Raw genomic sequence first — 27,376 nt, 5'->3', positions numbered from 1 at the left:
CATTTTGACATGGCCGACGAGCCAGTGTTTACATTTTGCGAAAGGTTGAAATTCGAAGTGACAGTGGAAAAATACTTGACTGACTGTCGAATCTGAATCCTGCAGAATCGAAAATAGATCCTTTGTGATCGACCTACGACCTGTAAACTCATCAAAGACTGTTGATTTTTTATGACCGGCGAGTGTCGATCATGATTTCACGTAGTGCCTCCACCCGGCATGCGACGAAAGAGTGACAGTTCTGCTTTGTGTCGTATTCTTGATCGGAACTGTCTTGCTGTTGTATTAGATAAATTTAATTGCTTAATGTAAGTAATGAGAATACACAGTAATGGATATTTCGCGATGCATATGAATACCACCTCGCAATCAGTTGAACAGGAACAACTACATGCGGTTCGGTTTTGGATTGAGGAATATGGACTCGTCCGCCTTTTAGGGTACCGGGTACGTTTCTGTATTTTGACTTTGTTTAGGGTACATATCTATATCTAGAAGCGTACCTGGGGTACGTATCTGTAGTACCTGTGCCGACAACGACCCCTTCAGCATATGTTAGATATTGTTTGTTTATGTTTGGGACTGTGTATTGTAATTGAGTCTGAATATTTTATATAATAGAAGGTAATAATTATGATAGTGAGGGTTCCCTAATAATTGTGGAGGAGAAATCGTAAACTGTATTTTTCGAGTTTTAATAAATGTTTTATCAGCATTTCCATCACGTCTGTTGTGTTAATATTAGTCATGTTGGTGGCCAAGCTGAAGTAGTGCGGCAGTGATGTATACGTGCGCAGTGAAGCACCGTGAAATCAGACGCATTTTCAATCCAAATTGATACCGTCTGATTTTATTGATTGACCAATCAAATTCGAGCATTTCACGTAGCCATGGTGGAATGTTTGTTTTGTTTGGGACTGTGTATTGTATATTGAGTTTGAATATTTTTATAATAGAAGGTAATAATTATGATAGTGAGGTTCCCTAATAATTGTGGAGGAGAAATCGTATAACTGTATTTTCCGGAGTCTTCATATAAATGTTTTATCAGCATTTCCATCAGCGTCTGTTGTGTTAATATTAGTCATGTTGGTGGCCAAGCTGAAGTAGTGCGGCAGTGATGTATACGTGCGCAGTGAAGTACCGTGAAATCAGACGCATTTTCAATCCAAAATTGATACCGTCTGATTTTATTGATTGACCAATCAAATTCGAGCATTTCACGTAGCCATGGTAGAATATTCGTTACACTGCTATTCCACCTCCCCTATTCCGTACTTCGGAATCCCATGAGATGTTTGCATGCGCAATTGCTTCAGTACAACTCGCGCTTTGTTTTGGTTCAGAAGAATTTACGTCGCTCTCTTTTATTTTATCTCTCAGCGCTTGAGATAAGAGGTTTGTTTGGAAGAAGAATTGTGGGAACTACGAGTGTAGTCCCAGTGGTGATTAATCTCGAGTCTTTTGAGGTAGAGCACGCAGTGTCCGCGGTGAAATTGACTCTTTGGTTTTGACCAAGACGGCCCCCTTGATCGTGGTCATCCCTGTCATGGCGGCCTCTGGGGTCCAGACAAGGGACCAAGACTGACTTGGAAAATACTTCTCGACAGAGTATTTTGAGATTGTGGACAATATGAGAGGAACTTTGATTAACGTAACCCCTCCCAGATCAGGATCCATATATCATAACTACAAGGGGCTTCTTCCTCGATTGCCCTCCTTCGAGCAAAGATTTAGAAGATTGTGTGTGTGTGTCATTTTCATTCATTGTTTTGTTATATTTTCACTTCAAAGGAATGTTGAACTTATATCCTATTAAATATTACACATGAGCATCCATCGCCCATGCTACTTGAACTGCAACAAGCAAGTTTTATGGATTTCAACTTATATTTGTTATTAAGTGCGATGTGTCGGTGCATGTTCTACCGCCTTTATCAGGCTATAGAACCTTGTGCTAGAACCTTGCACTGAAACGTCGTACTTATAAATAAGTAGGAGTTGAAATCCATAAAACGTGCTTGTTATTTACACAAACTTCTAAATGCCACCAAAGATACTACTGGAACTCACCCAGTGTCACCAATGTTTACTGAACTCACTCAGTTTCACCCAATGTTTACTGAACTCACTCAGTGTCACCAATGTTTAATGAACTCACCCTGTAGGATACAACAATGGAGAACACAAAACAATTACTGAAAGTCACAAAGTCCCTTTAAACACGTCGTTTACCGGTGATAGCCGAAATTCTGTGCTGGTGTTTTGAATTCTTCAAATTCCAGTTGCTCCAAACTAACCCAAGCTTTTACTACTCACAAGCTAAATTCATCTTTGCCTGTGTACATATGTTTCCCATGTGTACATATCCGTATGTTTCCACTTAACAGCTTTGGTTCAACTCTTTCCAAAGGTTATTACTCTCCCAGTGCCTATGAACAAGATACCATGCCACTCCACTCAACTCCTTGCTATTCAACCTTATTTTACCATATCTTCTGACTCACAGCATTTCGTTAGTCTGAGTGAGGTTCTACATTATCTCCCCTGCCCAGCACTATCGAACTTCGTCGTCCTGCGGAAGACACTGCGTAATCCGGCATGGGACGAGAGGCGAATTGAACTCGTCTGTGAAGGCAGTGGTAGGTGCTGTTCGTAAATATTTTTTTCACATTGCAACTTAAAAATATTCTGTCCAAAGAAAACAATCTACTGTTTATTCAATGCAATAATGTAACACCTAAGAGCTTGTTTTTATAATCATAACTTGACACAACCGAAACCAGCCTTTGGTTTTGTGTGCCGTGTTACTGTACCCCACTGGCCAAACTATAATGGAATCGTCTGACCTACTTCTTTCCTTGAAGTAGACAGTTACACAACATTTTGACATGGCCGACGAGCCAGTGTTTACATTTTGCGAAAGGTTGAAATTCGAAGTGACAGTGGAAAATACTTGACTGACTGTCGAATCTGAATCCTGCAGAATCGAAAATAGATCCTTTTGTGATCGACCTACGACCTGTAACTCATCAAAGACTGTTGATTTTTATGACCGGCGAGTGTCGATCATGATTTCACGTAGTGCCTCCACCCGGCATGCGACGAAAGAGTGACAGTTCTGCTTTGTGTCGTATTCTTGATCGGAACTGTCTTGCTGCTGTATTAGATAAATTTAATTGCTTAATGTAAGTAATGAGAATACACAGTAATGGATATTTCGCGATGCATATGAATACCACTCGCAATCAGTTGAACGGGAACAACTACATGTGGTTTCGGTTTTGGATTGAGGAATATGGACTCGTCCGCCCTTTAGGTACCGGGTAATGTTTCTGTATTTTGACTTTGTTTAGGGTACATATCTGTAATACAGAAGCGTACCTGGGGTACGTATCTGTAGTACCTGTGCCGACAACGACCCCTTCAGCATATGTTAGATATTGTTTGTTTATGTTTGGGACTGTGTATTGTAATTGAGTTTGAATATTTTTATAATAGAAGGTAATAATTATGATAGTGAGGTTCCCTAATAATTGTGGAGGAGAAATCGTAAAACTGTATTTTTCGAGTTTTAATAAATGTTTTATCAGCATTTCCATCACGTCTGTTGTGTTGATATTAGTCATGTTGGTGGCCAAGCTGAAGTAGTGCGGCAGTGATGTATACGTGCGCAGTGAAGCACCGTGAAATCAGACGCATTTTCAATCCAAATTGATACCGTCTGATTTTATTGATTGACCAATCAAATTCGAGCATTTCACGTAGCCATGGTGGAATGTTTGTTTTGTTTGGGACTGTGTATTGTAATTGAGTTTGAATATTTTTATAATAGAAGGTAATAATTATGATAGTGAGGTTCCCTAATAATTGTGGAGGAGAAATCGTATAACTGTATTTTCGAGTCTTCATAAATGTTTTATCAGCATTTCCATCACGTCTGTTGTGTTAATATTAGTCATGTTGGTGGCCCAAGCTGAAGTAGTGCGGCAGTGATGTATACGTGCGCAGTGAAGCGCCGTGAAATCAGACGCATTTTCAATCCAAAATTGATACCGTCTGATTTTATTGATTGACCAATCAAATTCGAGCATTTCACGTAGCCATGGTAGAATATTCGTTACACTGCTATTCCACCTCCCTATTCCGTACTTCGGAATCCCATGAGATGTTTGCATGCGCAATTGTTTCCAGTACGCTCGCGCTTTGTTTTGGTTCAGAAGAATTTACGTCGCTCTCTTATTTTATCTCTCAGCGCTTGAGATAAGAGGTTTGTTTGGAAGAAGAATTGTGGGAACTACGAGTGTAGTCCCAGTGGTGATTAATCTCGAGTCTTTTGAGGTAGACACGCAGTGTCCGTGGTGAAATTGACTCTTTTGGTTTTTGACCGAGACGGCCCCTGGTCGTGGTCATCCCTGTCATGGCGGCTCCCCTGGGGTCAGACAAGGGACCAAGCACTGACTTGGAAAATACTTCTCGACAGAGTATTTTTGAGATTGTGGACAATATGAGAGGAACTTTGATTAACCCAACCACTCCTGATCTAGGGTCTGTCAAACTGTGCACAACTTTCTAGTCCCTCGGGCACTGGACAACCTCAGGGGTCGAAGGTCAGTGACAGGGTTGAAGCCGCAGATGTCGTGGACCATCAGACTGATAGACAGCCGTCTTTCTCATGGGAACACTGTATGGAATTCATGACGGCCAGTCAAAGAGCTCAGTGTGCTTCTATGGAGAAAGTTATCGGATCGGTAAAGTTATTTCTCAGCAAGGAGTTTCCGGGTGGTACCGAGCAGACCCGAAGTTCACCGATCATGGCTTCAACTTCGGGGAGTGGCACCGGAGATTCCCGAAGTGGGGCGGATGCAACTTCCGGGGATAACCAACATGGCGACGCCCGTGATGTATACAGTGATGACGAAGGGCCTGTTGGAGACGATTCTGAGTCGGATTGTTTTGATTCCCTTCAATCAAACCTGTGCGGAACCAAATAGAACCCCGATGACGACAATATCAAAACTCTTATGGCGGATTTTCATGAGTTCTTTGGAGAAGACGACGATACTTCGGAATTGTTGAGAGCTGACATGGCCAAATCAGTGAATGAGGGTATGACTAAGAGCCCGCACATGGGAAAATTGAAAGAGGTAATGGGGAGATACAAGAGACCTAAGAATTGTGAGGCATTGAGGGTCCCAAAGGCCAATGAAGAAATATGGCAACAGGCCAAACCGGCTACAAGGACTAGAGACTTAAGGGCCCAACAGACCCAGGGTTAATGGTGAAAGCCATGATTCCCTTAATCCATTGACGGATGCACTCATGAGTGCCATAGTCACCAAATCAGAAGTAGACATTAAAGACACCCTCATGAAAGCTACTGATTCAATAAGACTCCTTGCAGGGGCTCATGGCGATCTCAATACCAAGAGACGCGAAGGGTTTTAAACCTGATCTCAAAGACCCCTACAAAAAACTGTGTTTTGCTATGCCAGGGAAGAATTCAGGAACATATCTGTTCGGGGATGAACTTGGAAAAGGCATCAAAGACATTTCTGATGCCAGTCAACTTGGGTGCAAACTTGGCCAAGGAACATCATGGCAACCTAGTCGCCACAGATATAGGGGAAATCAGAGATTTGACCCCTACAGGCAACAGACACAACCCATCAGGACAGGAAAGGGTTTCCCCAACAAGGTTAAGAGCTCCAGGGGCAGAGGAAACCAACATGGTGGTTTTTTTAAACCGACGTCCCAGGGAGGACAACTTCAGGAAATAGCGGAAACACTAGACAGTGACAATAGTGCAGAGGTGAGAGACTTATTACACAGTCTATCTAATGTGCCACAGAATTTCACTGCAGGCAAAACTAAGCAGTTTGTGCATCATTGGTACAGTGTGACGTCTGATAACTGGGTTTTATCTAGTGTGGCAGGAGTTAGTATTGACTTCCTTTGAGTTGCCAGTTCAACATTATGTACCCAAACCTATCTTGTTTAATGAACAGGAATGGCACCAAGTAGACTGTGAGATAACTGAAATGTTAGCCAAGGGTATCATTGTTGAGTGTCTCCATGAACATGGGGAATATATCTCCATTCCATATAACATTTTCACAAGGGTTAAGAAAGACAATTCCTTGAGGGTTATCCTGAACTTGCAGTCACTTAATGGTATCGTGGATGCACACCCACTTTAAGATGGATACTTTCAAATCTGCCTTATATCTTGTTCGGCAGGATTGCTACTTTGCATCAACTGACCTGAAAAATCCTTTTTTTCAATACCGATCAGGCCAAGTGATAAAAAAATACCTGCGGTTCTACTGGAATCAACAACTAATGGACTATCTTCAGCCCCTCGAACATTTACAAAATCTTGAAACCTGTTTTCTCTACATGAGGAAACAGGGTTTTTCAATAGTGCTTATATTGATGATTCAATACTGGTTGGGGAAGATAAAAAGCACTGTGCAGACAATGTCACTCAAACTGTTGGATTACTTGACAGATTAGGTTTCTCCATTCATCCAGAAAAATTGGTGCTCACACCAAGTAAAGTGATTAACTACCTTGGGTTTTGTTATAAACAGTCAGACCATGACTGTAAACTTAACAACAGAGAAAGGGGAGAAAATTGGCAACAGTTGCAAGAATGTGTTGAATAAGGAAAGTGTGTCAATCAGAGAACTTGCCTCTTTAGTTGGGCAGCTCAATGCCAGTGGATATGGCATGAAACATGCACCTATTTTCTTTAAAGAGAATTGAAAATTTAAAAACAAGAGTTTGTCAAGGTGTAATGGCAATTATGAAGCAATTGTGCAGATAGATGAGGCATGTAAATCAGATCTGCAGTGGTGGATAGACCAAACAGGGCAATGCCCCCAGCCTATTACCATTCCACAACCTGATGTTGTAGTACAGTCTGATGTTTCAAAGAGAGAGAGGGGGAGAGTGTGTGGCAACGATAAAACAGGTGGGCTGTGGTCAGCTATGGAAAGTGGGAGACACATTAATTATTTGGAAATTTATGCCGCCTGGCTTACACTCCAATCTCTGTTCAAAACCTTCCGCAACACCAATATTAGACTTATGGTGGACAATACCACAGCAGTGGCATATACCAATCATATGGGGATGTAAACAGACTTGTAATGATATTACGAGGCAGATGTGGTTATGGTGTAAGCAGAGGAACATATGGTTAAGTGCAGCACACGTACCTAGTGTTGATAACTTTGAGGCTGATTGGTTTTCTAGGAATACAAGTGATGATACTGAATGGAAGTTAGATATTGATGTGTTTGTGACATTAGCTAAGGTATTTGGTGTGCCTGAAAGAGACTTATTTGCATCAAGGCTAAATAATCAGGTGGAGATATGTATCATGGTCCCCAGATCCAGGGGCAGAAGCAATAGATGCTTTCACATTATCATGGGCAACCTGTTATAATTATGTTTTCTGCCCATTCGAGTGTGACTGGACGAGTAGTTCAGAAAATCAAGATGGAGGCATCAGAAGCTCTCATGATAGCACCTCTATGGTCAACACAAAGCTGGTTCAATTCGCTCCTAGAATTGTCAGTCGACTGTCCTCGATTGCTGCCCAAGTCCAAAGCACCTCCTGACACTCGGCCATCTACCACTGAGAAGTACACCGACTACTTCAACCAGGCAAGTTGAAACTGGCGGCCTTCCGCTTGTCAGGGAAGCCCTGCAGTCAAGGTCAGGAATTCAGGGCTCTGCTGCAGACATCATCTTGCATTCATGGAAAGATACCACCAAGAAACAGTATAGGACATATCTGCGAAGGTGGATGCAATTTTGTTGTGAAAGGGGTATTAATTCCATTTCACCATCTTTAAATGATGGTTTGAGTTTTTGCAGCTTCTTTATCAGAAAGGACTGAGTTATTCTGCTATAAATTCAGCACGGTCTGCGTTATCATCTGCAGTAAAAGTAGATAATGTGCAATTTGGACAGCATCACCTTGTCATACGATTTATGAAGGGCATATTCAATTTAAGGCCAAGCTTCCCCAGATATATAACGTCACATGGAATGTATCTGTTGTTTTGCAATATCTAAAAGCACAATCTGACTCAGATTTGAAAGAGCTTACTACTAAGTTGGCTGTGTTACTGTTGTTATTGTCAGGACAACGTGTTCAATCCCTCCATTTGATAGACTGTAGAAATTTAGATATTGTAGACAATAGTGTTAGAATTAGATTTGGAGATTTATTAAAGCAACGCGACCTGGACACCATCAAGGGGAGATAACCATCCCTGGATTTTCAGACAATAGATTATGTGTTGTTAAGTTGCTCAAAGACTATGTTCATGTGACTAAAGAACTCAGAGGAGATGAAACTGATTTTTTATTGCAGTACAAAAAGCCTCACAAACGAGTGAGCAAAGACACTATTTCCCGATGGATTCGAGGTGTTCTTGCTGCTGCAGGAATAAACCTGGCAATGTTTAAGCCTCACAGTGTGAGATCAGCCTCAACAAGCGCAGCTGCAGCTGCCAATGTGCCACTCGCCACTATTTTGAGGACTGCTGGTTGGAGTAACCAATTTGTGTTCAGTCAGTTCTATGATAAGCCTATATCTGACAATGGACAATTCGGAGATACTTTATTGTTAATGGCTCAGAATGATAACCCTTAAGGTTAAGTCTCACCACAGAAACACTTATTACCTTGTTTGATTTATTGCATATTCTGAGTCAAAGAAAACCTTGTGGAAGGTCGCGTCGGGTAACCTTTGAGCGACCTATGACCGTCCAATCAAACGCGAGACGACCGAACGGATTTAACCCATCTGACAACAGCAGGTTCGGCGGGACTTACAAAATGAATTTTCTCGTCCCCGTTCGCCAACACTGATCTCCCAACAAATGAAAATTGCATAAAACAGATATTTGCCCAGCAGTATATACGCTTTGGGGTTTCTGTTAACATGGTTATCATTAGCTAATATTTCAGCAAGCTGACATCCTTGAATACTGCCAAAACACTATTTTCAGCGACTGTTTACTCACTGCTGTGGCGTGCCTCACGAGGAACCGATCGTACGGAAAATAGCATTCGGAATCGTTCGGTACTAAATTTTTGGAGGTAAAAGTTCAAATGGTATGTGCGAATGTCGACTTTCGCGATTTGGTAAGCTGTGTTCTGATTGGTCAATTGGAAAGGTTATATGACGCGACCTTTCACACGGTTTTGTTAGACTCAGTATAGCATAGCAGTGTAACGAATAATACTGAGTCTAAGTTTACTTAGGCTGATACAATGACCTTCCTGTTTTACGTTTTCAGAAGTTGACTGGTTCGCGGTAATGGCGAGAACTCGCAAACTGAAGACGCTGTTTGCTATATTCGTTTCAGTCGGGATGATTGTCATAGTTGACTGGATAATTAAGAATTCAAATGGCATTCACATTCCTAGAGGCACTAAACCAAACTCACTTACACTTTCACACAAAGAACACATCGGTTTGGACCATGGACAATATCATATCGCTCAATCTGAAATGACCAACCCAAAAGAAAAATGCCCGGATGTGTTGTCAAGGATGACCCTTGGACATTGGGTCAAGCGTCCATTGACCATATTGGAACAAGAAGAGATTGACACTTTCATATCTGTAGTCAGAAGAGGCCAAAACTTTTCACGGAAAGACGACCGATGTGGGAATACTACGATTGGCGGCAAACGCGAGCCTCGTGCTCTATGCTTGGCGAACGGCCCAAAGCCATGCTGTTTTGAAGGGCACTGCCGTAAAATGACCGTGTCACAATGCCAATGTCGGAACTGTTACGACATCCGTCAACAGGTCCATGCGGAATTTGCAACATGGCAGCCCTCGGATGAAAGGTGTCAACCAAAATTGTATAGTGCCAAACAAGCTTGTGCATTACTGACAAACGGAACCATTCTAGTTGTTGGGGACTCTTTTCAGCGCCACCTGTTTTCGGCACTCCTCCTTATACTAAGAGGCAACGATACCCAAGGACCTTTGAGCAAGAAGACACCTACTGGTAATACTGAATTCATTAATGGCGAATCAAATATAAATATTCACTCAGTTGTGTATAGTTCGTCATATCATTTACAGTCTTTATTTTTATTTTTTACAAACTTTATTTTACTTTTTATATATTTTTTACTAGTTCACTTTTAATTGAATATGTTATACTACACTGTTTATCAGACAAGACAATTGTTTATTGCTTCAAAGACTTGGACTAACCGTCCCTCGTCTGTTTTTTACAGAGATTTACATTTGTGCCAGACAATGGAGGCTGGACTTATTATTTCTACAAACACAGTTTAATATACTTAAGCAAAATACATCAATGGAAATTTCGATTTACACTGAAACAGCTCTAATAATCCAACTTCATTTGGAGGGGCCCAGTAGCATTTATCAATATATTTTACTCTGTTTGTATGGTGATTTAGACACACAAGCAAGAAATGATATTCGTCTTCTATGACATGAGTTCCAGATGGCATTAAAATTAACAATATCTCAAATGTCTATCAATGTTTTTGTAACGTCCTATTACAATTTGTAGCTTATGGCATGATATTCTAATCTTTGTTAGATAGCATCGTAGATTCTGTGGAATCAAATTAAGACTGATAACACTTTTTAAAACTTTTGAATACAATATAAGCTTACTACTCTTCTGTAAATCAGTTTGCCATTTTATCATTGTATGCTTGTTTGAATGACCACCGTCCTTACGTTTCAATTTTGCTGAAATATTGCAATTTCGACGGGTTCGTCAATTCACAAGTACATTTACTTACAAACATGCACACTTTAAATACACCAAAAAATATAAAATGTAGATCCCAATATTACTAACCCAAACAGATGAAAAAATATTCACAGTTACCTTTCACCTTGAGTATATTTATGAATAATTTTCTTTTGTTTCAGAATTCCTAAAGAAATGTTCGGGTATGAATGCTTTTGGTTTAAAAGAATGTCGGAAATACATCGACATCCATCCTGGACACTCACTTTGCAACGGAAGCGTTCACGTCAATTTTGCCAGTCATGCGCATTTTCAGTCGAAACTAGGCATGTTACGGTACGTCAAAATGTCAGCAAACCAACGCCGGCATATCATTCTCGGAGGCATCGGTATCCATGACAATGCCAATTCCTCATTGGTAACAACCTACATCCAACCAGCTTTGGACCTTTTGAAAAATAAAACATCAAAATGGCCGTTGTTGATGTGGTCTAACATTCATTCACCTGGTCTAACTAAATCGCCCTACTTCATATTCCAAGGTTCCGAGAACATTCTGGCTTTCAACAAAGCAATGAGGAAACTTTTCAAGAAACACAATGTGCCCGTTTTGGATACATTTAATCTTACCCAAGGAGTGACAAGCTTCGATGGGACACATTATGGGCTTGGCGTCAACTTAATGAAAGCCCAGATTCTCTTGAACTATATTGCAGAACAAGAAATAAGAGGACGATGGTGAAAGCATATATTTTTTATCAAAGACATGCATTTATTCAAGAACATTCGGATCACATAGCGTGAAACCCCTTTAACTGGAACTCCTTTTACCCTCTTGATACACACACAGGGGCGTGTCACGCTTAGAAACAGCGTTAGAAAGACATATAGGTATATAGACCCTACCCTAGTACTATATAAAAGGTTATCCTTTTATATAGTGCTTGGGTACTAGGTTACTAGGTTATCCTTTTATATAGTACTAGGGTACTAGGTTACTAGGTTATTTCACAGATCTATTTTTAGGCAGTTTTGTTTGTAAAATTTGTAAAGAAAACAGAAGCGACAAACCACTTTCCACATCGATAAGAAATCTCTGCCAATTTGAGTCGGTTATACCATTCCGTCTTTATTGTGAGCATGTGTTTGTTCGTTTGTATGTTTAACGCCACACTCAGCAATATCACAGATGATGACTTCATATCGATGGCAAAGAATTTAACTATGCTGAACAATATTACACGTAAAGCATGTGAATGGCAATTGGAGATTGGAACATAGCCGAGCTATGTGACTAAGTGTGACTTTCTGTCGCACCATAGAGCAAGGGGAAACGGTTTTCGTCCCTCGTCGATATACCAATCATAACTGCTGAATTATGTTGCACTTTTGGCATTCATGCCTTAAATGGTAGATTAGCAAATGATGTATTGGTCAATTTACATGCTTTACTTATAACGGTTGCAGTGTAGTTGACTACATGCTAGCTTCTTCGTCATTATTTCCTTTCATAACGCAGTTTAACGTCGGAACACTAGATAACTCATATCACTTTCCACTATCATGTACACTCAATATCAACACACATTACAGTAAGCTCCCCTCCACTGCTCATTCTACCATGCTCACCTCTAACAGTAAGCTCCCCTCCACTGTTCATTCTACCATGCTCACCTCTAACAGTAATACACAAAAGGGTCAACAGGATAAATGGACAAAAGACATGTGGTACAAGGAGGAAAACAGTGCATTCATTACAGACTTCAGGTCATTGTTTAATAATCAATACACTCATTTAAATGGCCTCATCCATAACAATATCGACCAAGCACTTTCATATTTAGTAACTCTTTTTCAGAAAGCAGTTGATCACACAAAGATCATATATAATGGTTCATTTCCTTCACAAACGAGAACACATCCACCTTGGTGGGATCAGGACTTAGAAAACTTAAAGCATGACAAATATGCAGCACTCAGGGCCCATAGAGATCACAATGCAGACTTTAATATCTGGAGACAGTTACGAACACTCTTCAAATGTACATTCAAGTAAAAAAGATTACATTTCCAAAATAAACAGAAAGATAAACTAGTAGCAGCAAGTATTAACCCTAAATTATTTTGGAAAACACTTAAAATTGAGGATCTTCACCACAAGTTTCATCCAATATCCCACGCCAACAGTGGACAGATCACTTCTTAAATCTGTTATGCATTAATACTCCTCAAAACACACCAGAACATTTACCTTCACCTTTACAATCTACAAGCAACACTGATTCTGTTTTGAACCAACCATTTTCCGAACAAGAAATATCTACAACTATTCTCTTTTTGCCAAACAGTAAAGCCCCTGGTCCAGACGGGATTGCTAATGAATTTCTAAAGGAGTCGAGAAGTTTCATTGTCCCTACTTTCACTGTTCTATTTAACAAAATTTATGACTCTGGCTATTTCCCTCCCAGTTGGGGTAAGAGCATTATTTGCCCTTTGTTATAATCTGGAGACAAGAACGACCCCGACAATTACCGTGGTATATCCCTCATTGAGTCTTTTTAAATTATTTACATCAATTCTAAATAAAAGATTAAAAGTCTGGTGTGATTTAAATAATATCATTTGTGAATATCAGGCTGGCTTCAGGGAAAACTATTCTACAATGGACCACATTTTTACACTTCAGGCTGTCATACAGAAATATTCATGTAAAAAAAAGGGCAGATTTTATTGTCTTTTTATCGATTTTTCAAAAGCTTTCGATACTCTTAAACATGATAAACTTATAGATTCTCTTCATAAGGTTGGATTAGATGGGAAGTTCTTAGATATTATCACATGTATGTATAATACACTTTGTGCCTGTGTTGTAACCCCTGAGGGACTTTCTAAGCAATTTTTTTTGTAATGTGGGTACCCGCCAGCGATGTACTTTAAGCCCTCAGATATTATAATATATATTAATCATTTATGCACAATTATGCAAAATTAAAGTGGTAAGGGAATATTTATCACTGCTGTTTTCAATAATGTGTATGCCCTTATGTTTGCTGATGATGTTTCGGCTCTTTCAGACACTTGTATTCAATTGCAGAAAAAGATAAATGCCCTTGAATTATTTTGCAAAGAAACAGGAATGAAATTAAACCTTAAGAAAACAAAAGTGGTTGTTTTCAGAAATGGAGGGCCTCTTAGATCTTATGAAAAGTGGTATTTAAATGGGATAGCAAATAGAAACAGTATCTTGTTATAAATATCTTGGCATTATATTTACACCAAAACTTGTTTGGTCCAGGGCACAATTATGTTTAGCATCTCAGGCTAGAAAATAAATAGGTCATCTTGTAATTCCATGGCCCTGGGTGAATGTGGCAGATTGCCCCTGCAGATTAATTATATGACCCGTGTAATCAAATATTGGTGTAGATTGTTTCAACTTCCTCATGACAGATTACCTTTTCAAAGCTACCTTATGCTTAAGTCATTAGATGATAGTGGTAGAACAACATGGGCATCAAAAGTTAAAAGTCTTCTTTTTAATTTTGGTTTTGGAAATGTTGGTTGAGCCAAGATGTTGGTGATGTAAAGATGTTTATAAACTTATTTAAACATAATTATCAGATAATTTAAAACAGTCCTGGTACTCTTCCCTGAGTAATTCCTCCAAATGCACCTATTATCAGTATTTTAAATCAGCGTTAAATGTTGAATGTTATTTATCGTTTAACCTTTCTACACATTTAAGAGCTGTTTTAGCACAATTTAGGTGTAGTAAATTTAAAATAGCTGTAGAAACTTGGCGTTATAACAACACTGATTATAATCAAAGATTTTGTACATCATGTAAATCTAAAGATCTTACCTATATAGAAGATGAATTTCATGTACTGTTCATTTGTGAATCCTATTCACAAATAAGGGAGAGGTTTATTACAAAATGTGTTAAAAGGCCTTATACTGTATATTCTTTAGCAAATCGTTTCAAGAATACTAATGCAGACACTGTAAAATATGTTGCCTTGTATCTATTTTATGTTAAAAGGATTATTACAAACACACTTGAATGATCATTGTGCCCCTGACTACACTGGAATTTCCTTTTGAATGTATTTTGGGCCTACGGCCTTTTACTGGAAATAAACTCTGTCGGTCTGTCAATATACCAATTAGCACTGATATATCATATATCCTTTACAGATAATAAAACTTTTGAACACAATCATCTCCTCATCAATCTACATTATCTATCGTTGATCATGACCCGCAAAACATTGACAATAGGAGATATAAGACCGTGAAGTATTCTCAATTTGAGAACTGTTCTACAAGACTGTGTGAGTCACTGGCGATGGAGAATATTAGCATTGCGCCAAGGCTATACTGAAATGCTGAGCCTATGAATGTATAGTAATTTTATCCTTTCAAGAGGTGAGTCTAGATAAGCAGGACGCCAGTCTCTGAGAGGGGCAGTGTGTTAATTGCATTTATATTTTTTAGAAATTATCATTGAAGCTATTACTTAGCTTATTACCTTAGAGACTTGTGCAAGTCTAGGGAAGTACATATATGTACGAAAGGTATCACTGCGTCAGAAGCTGAGGCTCAATGTTCCACGCACTTTAATACACGACCATTACATATATGGTCATATGTTAATCTTATTAAATAACATAACTAACCACACAGTACATTTCCAGATTTATGACAAGTTAAGTTCACCAAGTTTACCGACAAAGTGTCGTATATCACATGCTAATAATAATAATAATGAGAATATTTATAACGCGCCTATTTCAGGCTAGATATCCTGCTCAAGGCGAACAATCTGATCATTATTACCCCGGATAACCAAGCTAGAAGGTTAATAGGCTCACGACTTATCCCACCAGGTACCCATTTTCTGCTGGGTGAACAAAGGCAAGTTTGAACAAACTCACTTGCCTGTGAGACTAGATGTATCAGATGTTAATCACTTCTCGACTCTTGCTATTGAAAGTACCATTTCGCCGTGAGAGGCACACCCCTGCTTGTCTCAGCTACTCGCCACAAATCCCTGCTATGTGTCTCCTTACACAGACAGTCACATGACGTAGTCTGTCCCACTGTGATGGGACATCATATTTACCCTTCCACTCAGCCCTTTCTGCATAATCTAAATGAAGCAAGTCTAGATTTGCTAAGGGTCAGAATCGCACTAGGGCGCCTTCACTTATTTCTATCGAAGTTATATATTTTCAGAGACGAAGCGTAAGTATAGACGTATCCTAGTGCCTAGCCTTGCTAAAAGGCTGTATTGAATGCTGAGTCCATGCATATGTATAGTAAGGACCCCAGTCTGTTAATTATTATTTTTTTAGAAATTATCATTTAATTTTTACCTTATAGACTTGTGCAAGTTTACGTAGTGCCGTTCCATGTGTTACTTTTCGGGCCCTAGTCTGTTATTTATTATTTTTTAGAAATTATCATTTAAACTATTCATTTTTACCTTTGAGACTCTAAGGACCTCAGTCTGTTATTTATTATTTTTTAGAAATTATCATTTAAACTATTAATTTCTACCTTAAAGCCTTTGTAAGTCTACGTAGTGCCGCTCCAGGTGTTACTTCCCCGGATAGGCCGTAGTACAAACACTCTTATCGTATCGGGACACATTGTACACTCCTAGCCGTGACATGGGATTCTATCCTAACACTTCTTAATCCCCGCAATAGGATTGATCTGTTTGCATACATATACTGAGGGTTATATTTCAGATATCACTACTGTAAGCCGTCACCAAACAATCTCTGCATCACCAGCTTATTTCACCTTCCTAAGCGCTGAAGAGGGGAGCAATCGTGTCGAGATTATTGTCTGAGTAGGCACTCCACCTTTTCGCTGTTACATCCGTTAAACGATAAAGCGAGTTGTAACTATATGAGTGAGTGAGTGAGTATGGTTTTACGCCGCTTTTTTAGCAATATTCCAGCAATATCACGACGGGGGACACCAGAAATGGGCTTCACACATTGTATCACATACCAATTCTGATATAACTAGATTAGCGGGCGTGAAAAATGGGAGCCCCTATACTAACTATGTTCCCTTCTTCGCCGCTGGTGATATCAGTCAGGGGGAGAAGTGTTCATGTTATCGATATATGAGAATGTAACGGCCGAACCTGAAACCTGAAGTTTCTGATAAACCAAAATAGCTCAACAAAACATACACTAAATACTATCAACTCGTGTTAAAGGTCACATAAACCCTAGGGGTTAAAAATACATAAATCACTAACTGGCATCGTTATAAATGAAACCCCGTCATTAAAACTACTCATTTCGACCTTTAATTGACTTAAATCGACCTTTTTGACAACAGTGCACAATTCTCACCCGCGAACGAAATTTCAACCAATCAGAGCGGCGCGACTCTGTGACGTCATATGAGGAATAGCTTTGAGGGCCGATGCAGAATTCATCTACATTTTAGGGGTTAAATTATTTTGTTTACAGGCTTGTATAAACCTGAAATCGTGACAATTGTTGTGGAAAATAAAAGCTATATGTTCTCACAATCTACTGTCATTTAATTTTGTCTCCTGCTTTGCCTAGTTTCCGAGTTACAACTTGTTTTCATAGACGATTCTGTCAAAATCGATTGGTGTCGTTAGGCCCTATTTGTATAATGACTGATCCAAATCGATCCCATTTCTGTGTTTTTTTACCTCGATATTTAATCATGTCATGTAAAAATCTGTTTGTATTCTCAAAACAGTATCGGCCCATAAGTTTTCACATGCAATACAGCAATTAATACTCCCTTGTTGTAACCCGTGTTAGGTAGTATAAACCTACACATGTTATTTGTCACCATTCACTTGATGGTCAGTTAATGAATTTATAACAGGTATAATTAGTGGTAACACACTTAGATTACCCGACAAAGGTTCCCATTTGGCATTTCTTGTGTCTGGAGTAAATATTCAACATTATAAACATCGATCAAAGGATTAACCGATAACACGCTGATTGATTAATTACTTTTATCTTACACAGCGGAATTGTCAAAAGGTAGTGTTTATGTATGTAGATTTACTAATCTATACTGAATACACTCTGTCGTGTCGGTGTCTGCGTAAAAACAACGTCCTTCTTTCAAAGGATTAACCGGCAATACATTGATTGATTGCCCATTATTGGCTAACTAAATTACTGTTTTTAATGAAAGGCGGACATTATGCAATTAGTTGCCAGGTGTGCTATCTTGGGTGACCAATGAGACTATACACCAATACCTGAAAAGATTTATCACTGTTTCGTATATTAAACTGTTAAAAGACACATCATTTGGAACAGTTTTGTGGATATTGATGGATACATTCCTCGAACAAGGTAATGGCCTGATATTGTTCCTATAACTTTAATCTGTTTTAATTTTAATATTTGCATTTTGATTTTATTCATTTGTCGTAGCATTCAACAGAATCATTGTTTTCGAATTGTGTGTGCGAATTATGATTCACATTGGCAAACTATAAAATGTCTAGATATTACAGTTCTGTTATAAATTCACTATAAGTATCAGCAGATCGTCTGCTTTTTATTTAGTTTCAAAATGCATACAAGTATGATAATAAACTAATTAGGATTATAAGACCAAATATAAAGACGCACATTGACTAGTATCTACATACTGGTGAGTGGACATTAACCATGGGAATGTAGCAAGAAATTTATCGCGCAGTATTGAGACTTCGACCCCCACCTCGCTTCCGTGGAAGAAATCGTTATGTTATAAGTTGTGTCATGCAAAATCCGTTTGGTTATGATTCCAATACATATTTAACTACGAGTAGAAAAGTAGTCTTGATTATCTAACTAGATAAAACAAACTATAATCTCATTAATTCTAACAGATTTTTTAATTTTTTAAAATGGCGGCGCCCTGTCGGGAACATCCGCCAGTCTGAGGATAAATGGTATTTAGGTTAGTTTTCACCGAGTTACAAAATCAAAACTACTTTCTACTGGTAGTAAAATATGTATTTTATTGATGGCCAATAGGATTTTGCATGACATAGCGTATAACATAACAATTTCTCTCGTGGCAGCGAGGTGGGTGTCAATATAATACTACTTACAATATTATTGTTACTTCGACCACAACCTCACTTCCGAGGAAGAAATCGTTATGTTACAAGTTGTGTCATAGAAAATCTTTATGGTCATCAATCATATGCATATTTTACTACAACTAGTAAGTAGTTTTGATTCTTTAACTTCAGTGAAGCGATCTGAACACAAGTAAGATATCGTTTCAGGCTTCCACAACGCTCGCTTCGCACTCACAAACATAACCGATTTAGCACGAACTGTGGGGTCCTGTGGAAATCTGTGCATGGGGACACCATCGCCCGACCCCTAGGAGCAATTGACGACAAAGCAACGATTCGGCATGTCATCGTTGATGTCGAGAGATCATCAAAATGATGAGCGTGCTACACATTTTCTATACAACTAACTGAAAATCGTTCCTCATATGACGTCACTGCAGTGCTCTGGCGACAGAGTTACGTAACCTGTCTGTGGGTTCGTTGGCGGGCGAGAGGGAAGCAGGCGACTTTTTTGGCCACTTTTAATAGCTCGGTATTAATTAACCACAAGTTTTTAAAGAATAAATTTGGTGTTCCGCATAAGACTAACCACAAATCTTTCATATGTAATGGTTAAAAGAGTAACAAAAAACAAAGTTTAGTGGTTCTTTAAAGAGGCCGTGGTACGGGGGTCGAAGTCGAAGTCTAATCTGACTTTCAGTGTCTTAACTATAGTAGTTTCTCTAGCCTGCACAAGTCTCTAAGCTAATAATAAATACTTTAAATTATGATTTCTAAAAAAATATAAATGTCCCTCTAACAAACAGTGATACTGCCCGCTTACCTAGACATGCCTCTTCAAAGGATAGAATTACTATACTTCATTGGAACAAGGTTCCCTTGATCGACTTTTTCTGTAATATGATACTCGCAAATGAAGCAAGTCTAGATTTTTTCTAATCTCCCGCGTTTTCGTATCGTCTGACAGAGTTCCCTGACTTTTATTTTTCTCTTCGCCTAGGTCTTAATGTAATGTTGCACCTTTATCTGAAGTAGGTCCAGATTTTCCACTGGTTGTCAATCTCACTGTAGCTTGTAATGAATTTAAGCGGCGTGTTTTCTATCACAGTTGTAGACACTGTGGTGATGTGTAGACTAACGCTTGGTCTCTGAATATATATAATTTTGATAGTAAAAAATACAATCCATTTAAATTGAAAAGGAGACCCAGTAGAGGGGAGATTCAGACCTGCACGTGGGGAAATCTAGACTTTTCTTCATTTAGGGCTTTAGAATTGCAAGGAGGGCTAGGCAGTAGAGAAAATAATGTGGTTCAGGGACTGTGAGACAGACTATGGTGATGTGATGTGTTATGAAATCCCGCCTGGTTCGCCTCTCATGCGGTCAATACATATTTTCAGAGAATAAGCGTATTTTTGTTGCAGTATCGAAATACGTTGCCATACCACTATGCAGGCTCAGAGCTCAGCGACACAATAATAAGTTTTCAGCCTTGTGGGAAACTGAAAAGTCAATGATAAAAAAAATCATAATAAATATCTATGGCAGTTAACACCCAGAGAACAGGGGACCTGTTTCGGCTCTGTGGGGTAATCCTTGTGAGACAACAAAACATTGTCTCAGTCTCGACTGGGAATCACACACCAAACCCGATCTAATTAGATTTGCAGGCTAACGACACAAACATAAGTGACCTACTTACAAGCAGAATGAAGGTTCCCAGGAATTCCGCCAAGAATTCACGTGTTAGAGGAAAGTTTTGCAGATTGAAACACGTCTGTCGTCTGCACGTATCGGCCATGTTGTTCAACACTGATGGTCAGTAATCCGTGTTTACATGTGTTAACGATGCACGGTGCAAGAACAAGGACTCCTTACAGCCTCCTCTGGTTCTGGTACATAGTGAATAGAGGGGGGAGTGAGAAAGATGGGGGTGTAGGGAGGGGTGTCAATCTCATGCCCCTTTCCGGCAGGGGGCGTAGCCGTCTTATCGCCATGATATTCCATCTTGATTGATTTATACAATGTAAACATAAGGCATGAATTATGTCTTCAGTATTATGACCTAGTTTAATGATTACGGCCTTGTTACAGTGTTGACAGAGTAATGACTTGTTTTAAAGCTCCAATGCCAAACCGTATGCACATAAGGCACCTGCGGTTGTTGATGTCGCTGCCGTATGTCGTTTGCATCGCGTTGACAGACAAGACAATCACTCAAACGCATTATCTCCTCGTGTTGCTAGCTTTACCATACCCGTAACTGATGACATTTCTGTTAGCTGAAATTCCAGGACAGTAGGTCCTCAATGCTTGTGGGAACGCCAGGGAAGAATAGGTGCACAGTAGTCACTGGTTATTAGAATTCCAGGACAGATTACTTTAGTTTCTCCTTGCTCTTTGTGGCCTTAGTGCTCTATATTTGTAGGAATAACAGGACAGAATAGGTTCCTCGGTGTTGTATGCTTTTAGGAATAACAGGTCAGAATAGGTCCTCGGTGTTGTATGCATTTAGGAATAACAGGACAGAATAGGTCCTCGGTGTTGTATGCTTTTAGGAAGAACAGGACAGAATAGGTCCTCGGTGTTGTATGCTTTTAGGAATAACAGGACAGAATAGGTCCTCGGTGTTGTATGCTTTTAGGAATAACAGGACAGAATAGGTCCTCGGTGCTGTATGCTTTTAGGAATAACAAGACAGAATAGGTCCTCGGTGCTGCATGCTTTTAGGAATAACAGGACAGAATAGGTCCTCGGTGTTGCATGCTTTTAGGAATAACAGGACAGAATAGGTCCTCGGTGCTGTATGCTTTTAGGAATAACAGGACAGAATAGGTCCTGGGTGTTCTATGCTTTTAGGAATAACAGGACAGAATAGGTTCTCAATGCACTATGTTTGTAGAAATAACCGAGCAGAAGACGTCCAAAGTATTCAGTGTTTGTGTGAGAGACGTCGTAGCGAGGGACACTGGTGATGTTGTGTGTTAAATCCCGCCTGGATCAGCTCTTATGCGGCCCATCAGTGGTTTAACTGGTTCAGGCAAGATTGCGTACATGTCTCCGTTCTAGGAATGTTGATGAATTAATCATTATGTCCTTCTACACCATATGCGAGTGAGAGTATGGTTTTACGCCGCTTTTAGCAATTTTCCAGCAATATCACTGACCCCAGAAATGGGCTTTACACAGTGTACCCATGTGGGGAATCGAACCCAGGTCTTCGGCGGGACGAGCCAATGCTTTAACCACTAGGCTACCCCACTGCCCCTACACCATATGCGGCGAATAAAGAAAGTACTTTGACATCAGTTCTTTGTGGTAATTAGAGCGTATTTAATTCCTATTGGTTTTCTAAATATTTACATTCTTTAACGCAGAAAGCAGGTGGCATGAATATCCCAGTGATCCAAGGCACACATTCTCGATGCTGATAGTTACGTCTCCTAGCTAAGAAGATGCGATCGTCGTGGGTTTAAATCCAAGATTAGAGTAGATTAAATCTTTGGCATGTCACGAATGGTAAAAGTGTTCTTTGAAATCAGTGGTTACCTGCTATCAGGGGACAAAAATGTGTGTATGTCGCAAATATATGTATATGTATAGAGTTCCGTCCCATCGGCGTGACAGGATCCGGTGACCCGGCGAGGCAGCACTTTGACCCTGTGATTTATATACACTAAACGCCAAAAGATACGTTACCCTCCTACCTTAATGAATTACTTTTAAAAATATCAAAGATATGTTAGAAGGTATTGGTTTACAAGAAAGCTTAACAGCACAGCTGTATGCAAATCACGAAAAATATTTCTCAAATGCAGTCATATTTAGGTGCAATACATTTTTTTCAGAAGAGTTAAATTGTCCTATTTTCGACCATGCCGAAATAATGAGTGAGTGAGTGAGTATAGTTTTACGCCGTTTTTAGCAATATTCCAGCAATATCAGGGCGGGGGACACCAGAAATGGGCTTTGTTAAATTGTAAAAAGAATCATTCCCATGATTTCAGTCTTTAAAAACATTTCAGCTGATTTGTATTAGTGAAAACGTGTTTTTTATATTGTGAAAAGTGTTAAGGAACAAATTATCCTTTTAACATTTATGCTTGCAAAGTAACATTTTCCCATTTTCTGTTTACACATAGCAATATCAATCGCCAAAACGTAGCAATATTCAAACAGTATTTGCACAGTAATTTCACGTGTAGAATGATTCTATAGGTATGAAGAGAGCCTAGAATACTTGATATGATACACAAGTACGAGAAATATGTCACGACTAATAGCTGAAGAGAGAGCAACAGCCATTAGGATGGTGCAGATAGGGTCGACATACAATGCTGTTACCAACGCCCTCGGATGCCACCGTATCACGGTTATAAGACTTATTCAGCGCTACAGACAGACTGGGGTCATCGTAGACAGACCATGAAGTGGACGTCCACGCATCACAACGCCAGCTGAAGATAGGTACCTCCGTCATTAATAAAGGACGGTAACGTTTCTTTCGTTTCTTCTGTGACCTGTATTACTTCGGGTTTTCCTCCCACTGTAAGCCTTCCAAAATGGCGTTGAAACAAACTCACTCACCCCTATAAAGACTCGAACACATAATATACGTGAAATACTATTCAGTGAGTCATCGCCCACTATCCGGCGTAACCCCTATTTAAACAGAGTTATGCACATACACGTTAAGACACTATAGTATAGGAGTGAGTGAGTTTAGTTTTATGCCGCACTCAGCAATATTCCAGCTATATGGCGGCGGTCTGTAAATAATCGAGTCTGAACCAGACAATCCAGTGATCATCAGCATGAGCATCGATCTGCGCAATTGGGAACCGATGTAAGACACTATAGCTAGATAAAAACGGGCTATCATTAAGATGTATTTTTCACAGATATTCTCCACTCCTCACCCCAAGGGGAGTGAGTGAGTGAGTATGATATTACGTCGCTTTTGAGCAATATTCCAGAAATATCAGCAGAAATGGGCTTCACACACTGTACCAATGTGGGGAATCGAAACCGGGTCTTCGGCGTGACGAGCGGACGCTTTAACCACTAGGCTACCCCACCGCCCCTAATCACCCCAAGGGATATTCGATAACCGAGAAAAGACAATCTAATATTTAAAAAGGTGACACTACCTTTAAGTGGTGACCTTACGTCACATTAGACAGTACGCTGCATATCAGCCATGTATTACGAGCAGCCTGTCACACAACGACTGAGAGTCATAAACAATTTACTGAACTTTGCTCTTTCTACAACAGCGAGGGAGTGTATTCCCATTACTTACTTTAACAACGGTTTACGTAAATATTCAACAGAATTTAATACCGTTATTATCAACATACCTGTTGTTGTTTGTTTGTTGTTTAACGCCGCACCCATCAATATCCCTGCTATATGGCGTTGGTCTGTAAATACTCGAATGTGGACCTCATGCGTTAAAGATTTATAAATACGTTAAATTAAGTTTAAGACATTGTTTATTGGAGAGGCGAAGTTAAATGAAAATATAAACGGTTTATTGTAGTCGCATTAAGATGTAGTCCACTGTGTCCGATACGCCATCAGCGGTCAATTCAGGAAACTACGACAGGTCTCATGTCTCCTTTCCTATTTTTAGCATGGACGAACTTTGAACCATGTGAGCAGGATCCCGGGCAATCCAGCGATCAACAGCATGAGCATCGATCTTCACATTTGGGATACGATGACACCTACCTGTTGTTGTTTCTGCATCCTCGATAATCTCCAGGGTATACGTTACGATCTATCTCCACTATACCCTGGATGCATCCATGGCTTGGCCCGATAAATATATTACCTCCCTTTGCTGGCTCCGCATTCTCACAGCAGCCAATCAGCTAAGCCGCCGTTACCTCCGAGCATGCCAGCTAGTGTCAACAAAGATAGCGGTCGCAGTTGCGAAGGTTTGTTCGCAGTAACACTCAGATTTTTTGGGTTATAATACAGACAAATTGACAGATCTGAAACTTTCAAAAAATATCTAAAAGAACTCCTTCTACATCTTTCAGAGTACCTCTGCATCAATTGTGTTGCAAAGTTTAAACGGTTAGATAATTTAGGAAGCGAAAGTGAGTTGTGATTTGTTCGCTCAACTTCCCAGCGTAGACACCTGATTGGATAAAAAGCCAGCCAAGGGAGGTAATAAAATCATCGGGCCAAGCCGTGGCATTCGTCACCACTCGCCCCTTTCTGTAATCTCGCTATTCGGCTTGTCCCGGAATAACACGAGTTGGTCACGAATGAAGACGTGGATGCATCGAGGGTATGTTGGAGAGTGATCGTAACGTATTTCCTGGAGATTATCGAGGATGTTGTTTCTGTGGCTGTTGTCGTTTCTGTACATAAAGTGTCGAGGCTCGGGACGACGGTACATGCGTGGTCATGACTCCGTGCTTATAATACTATAATTAACAGTTGTAGTGTCAGTGTCGTGGGGATGGAACTCTCTTCTGAATTAACTGTTCTGATCTTAGATATGATCTGTGAAAGGAAGCTATTTATTTCGAGCCCTTATTTGTAACTTGTGACATGTCTCCCTCTGATCAGACTGTCCTTCTCATGGGGAATGACAGGTCTACTAAACCCCCCTCACTGATATAACTGCTTTTAAGACAAACGCCCTCCATTGTAGCACACGTATTTCCCTATTTATGTATGCAGACTGTCTAAATTGACCCAGTAACATTTTCTATGTCAGCAATTTCCATGATATGTTACAATGAATTTAGTTGTCTCCCAGGCCAAGTGTGACACCGTCCTATTAACATAACTTTTATGTATGTACAGACACGTGACATTTGAATAAACTATTTCCTTGTTCTTCGTCGTCGCCGTTGTCTCCTTATTCGACTATACCCACGTCATTTGTTAATCCACCAATCAAAGATGAGTAACGTCACACGTGTCTGTCAGATTGTACATCAACATGTATGATTCCAAGTAGATCTTCACTAACATCATGTTTTTCTCAGTCACAATTCAGTACAGCATCGTCTCAAGTGATGCGAGTGAGTGAGTGAGTTTAGTTTTACGCCGCACTCAGCAATATTCCAGTTATATGGCGGCGGTCTATAAATAATCGAGTCTGGACCAGACAATCCAGTGACCAACAGCATGAGCATCGACCTGCGCAATTGGGAGCCGATGAGTCAACCAAGCCAGTGAGCCTGACTATCCGGTCCCGTTAGTCGCCTCTTACGACAAGCATGGGTTACTGGTTGTTCATTCTAACCCGGACCTTCACGGGTGTCAAGCGATGCGACGTGACACATAGACCCACGACGTCACAGCGGAGGTGTTGGTCTTCCCAACGTCCATTCCTCCAATACATCTCTGCCTCTGTGACCACCCAACCCTCATACATATACTCTTCCCATGTTTTCCTCCTTGCAAAGTCTGTGTCGGCTTACATATATATACCACAGGCCATCTGGTCTTTGCGAGGATAAACATTTTGAAAAAGGGCTATGCTTCAACCACACACCCCGTTTTGTCCGGACATATCGTCATCCATTGTGTCAAGATCGTTTAGTTGAGGGTCAAAATCGGGTTCCAATCGACTTGCAGAAATAACAATAAAGATTTTGTAGGTGTCATGAGTGGTGATCGATAGGCCAATCATCCATGATTGTGTTTACATTAAGTTTTAATCGATTGCATGTGAAATGTTGCAAAGCGATCGGCAAAGCAGGCGGATGGGGTACACCGAAGTGTCCGGCCTTGTCATAATGTATTGTATTGTGAAGCATTTCGAGTCGGGGGTCATCTCAATTTTTTATAGATTTTTCAAAATCTTTATATAATTTTATCCCGAGGTATAATATATACTCATGGAAACGAATAAGGGAACACATGAAAGTACAAGTGTTCCTTTATTCATTTCCAGAATTTCACCCACAGTGCAATACATACCTTGTGAAGAAGCCTGGAAAAGAATAAAGGAACACTTGTACTTTCTTGTGTTCCCTTATTTGTTTCCATGAGTATATAGTTATCGTTATTTCCAACGTATTGCTATTACCTACAAACAGACCGAGTGTATGTATTTTAGGGCAGGCATGATTGTACATACATACATCATCACTTGACACTTCTTTGTAAACATGTGTCCCCCTGATCAAACTGTCCTCCTTCTTATGCGGAATGGCAGGTCTGTTAAATCCCTAGCCTCACTGGTATAACTACTATGGTAAGACGTCGAAGACAAATGCCCTCACGTATTTCCCTACCTAATAATGCATCGTTCAATTTCAATATGTTACAATGAATGCATCATAGGCATAGTGACCCTGGGCCTACATTTTATACACGTGAGCTGTGAGTGGGGTATGGACGATAAACCTAACACTAACGCTTAGTCTCTCAATATATATAATTATGGCAGGTACAAACGATTCCTTTTTAATTGAAAAGGACTGACTGACTGACTGAGTTTGGTTTTACGCCGCTTTTAGCCAAATTCCAGCAA

General features: G+C 39.9%; 2 protein-coding genes across 2 annotated transcripts in view; one reads left to right on the top strand and one right to left on the bottom strand.

Moving 5' to 3' along the window:
* Positions 1-20,903, bottom strand: part of LOC124284600 (aquaporin-7-like) — a 55,247-nt gene extending 34,344 nt beyond the window's left edge. The window contains 1 exon segment of the mRNA XM_046720706.1: positions 20,573-20,903. The gene's annotated coding sequence lies outside the window, so the exon portion shown is untranslated.
* On the top strand, positions 949-14,094 carry LOC124284599. Its single transcript, XM_046720705.1, has 3 exons — positions 949-959; positions 9,321-10,043; positions 10,955-14,094. The coding sequence occupies exons 2-3, from the start codon at positions 9,341-9,343 to the stop codon at positions 11,512-11,514; spliced, it is 1,263 nt and encodes a 420-aa protein (XP_046576661.1). The 5' UTR covers positions 949-959; positions 9,321-9,340; the 3' UTR covers positions 11,515-14,094.
* Positions 20,904-27,376: the final 6,473 nt, after the last annotated feature.

Source organism: Haliotis rubra, unplaced genomic scaffold (assembly GCF_003918875.1).
Source record: "Haliotis rubra isolate DU_JTF1 unplaced genomic scaffold, ASM391887v1 Scf34, whole genome shotgun sequence".
NCBI classification, from domain to species: Eukaryota; Metazoa; Mollusca; class Gastropoda; order Lepetellida; family Haliotidae; genus Haliotis; species Haliotis rubra.
This window is presented reverse-complemented; position numbering and strand designations above follow the sequence as displayed.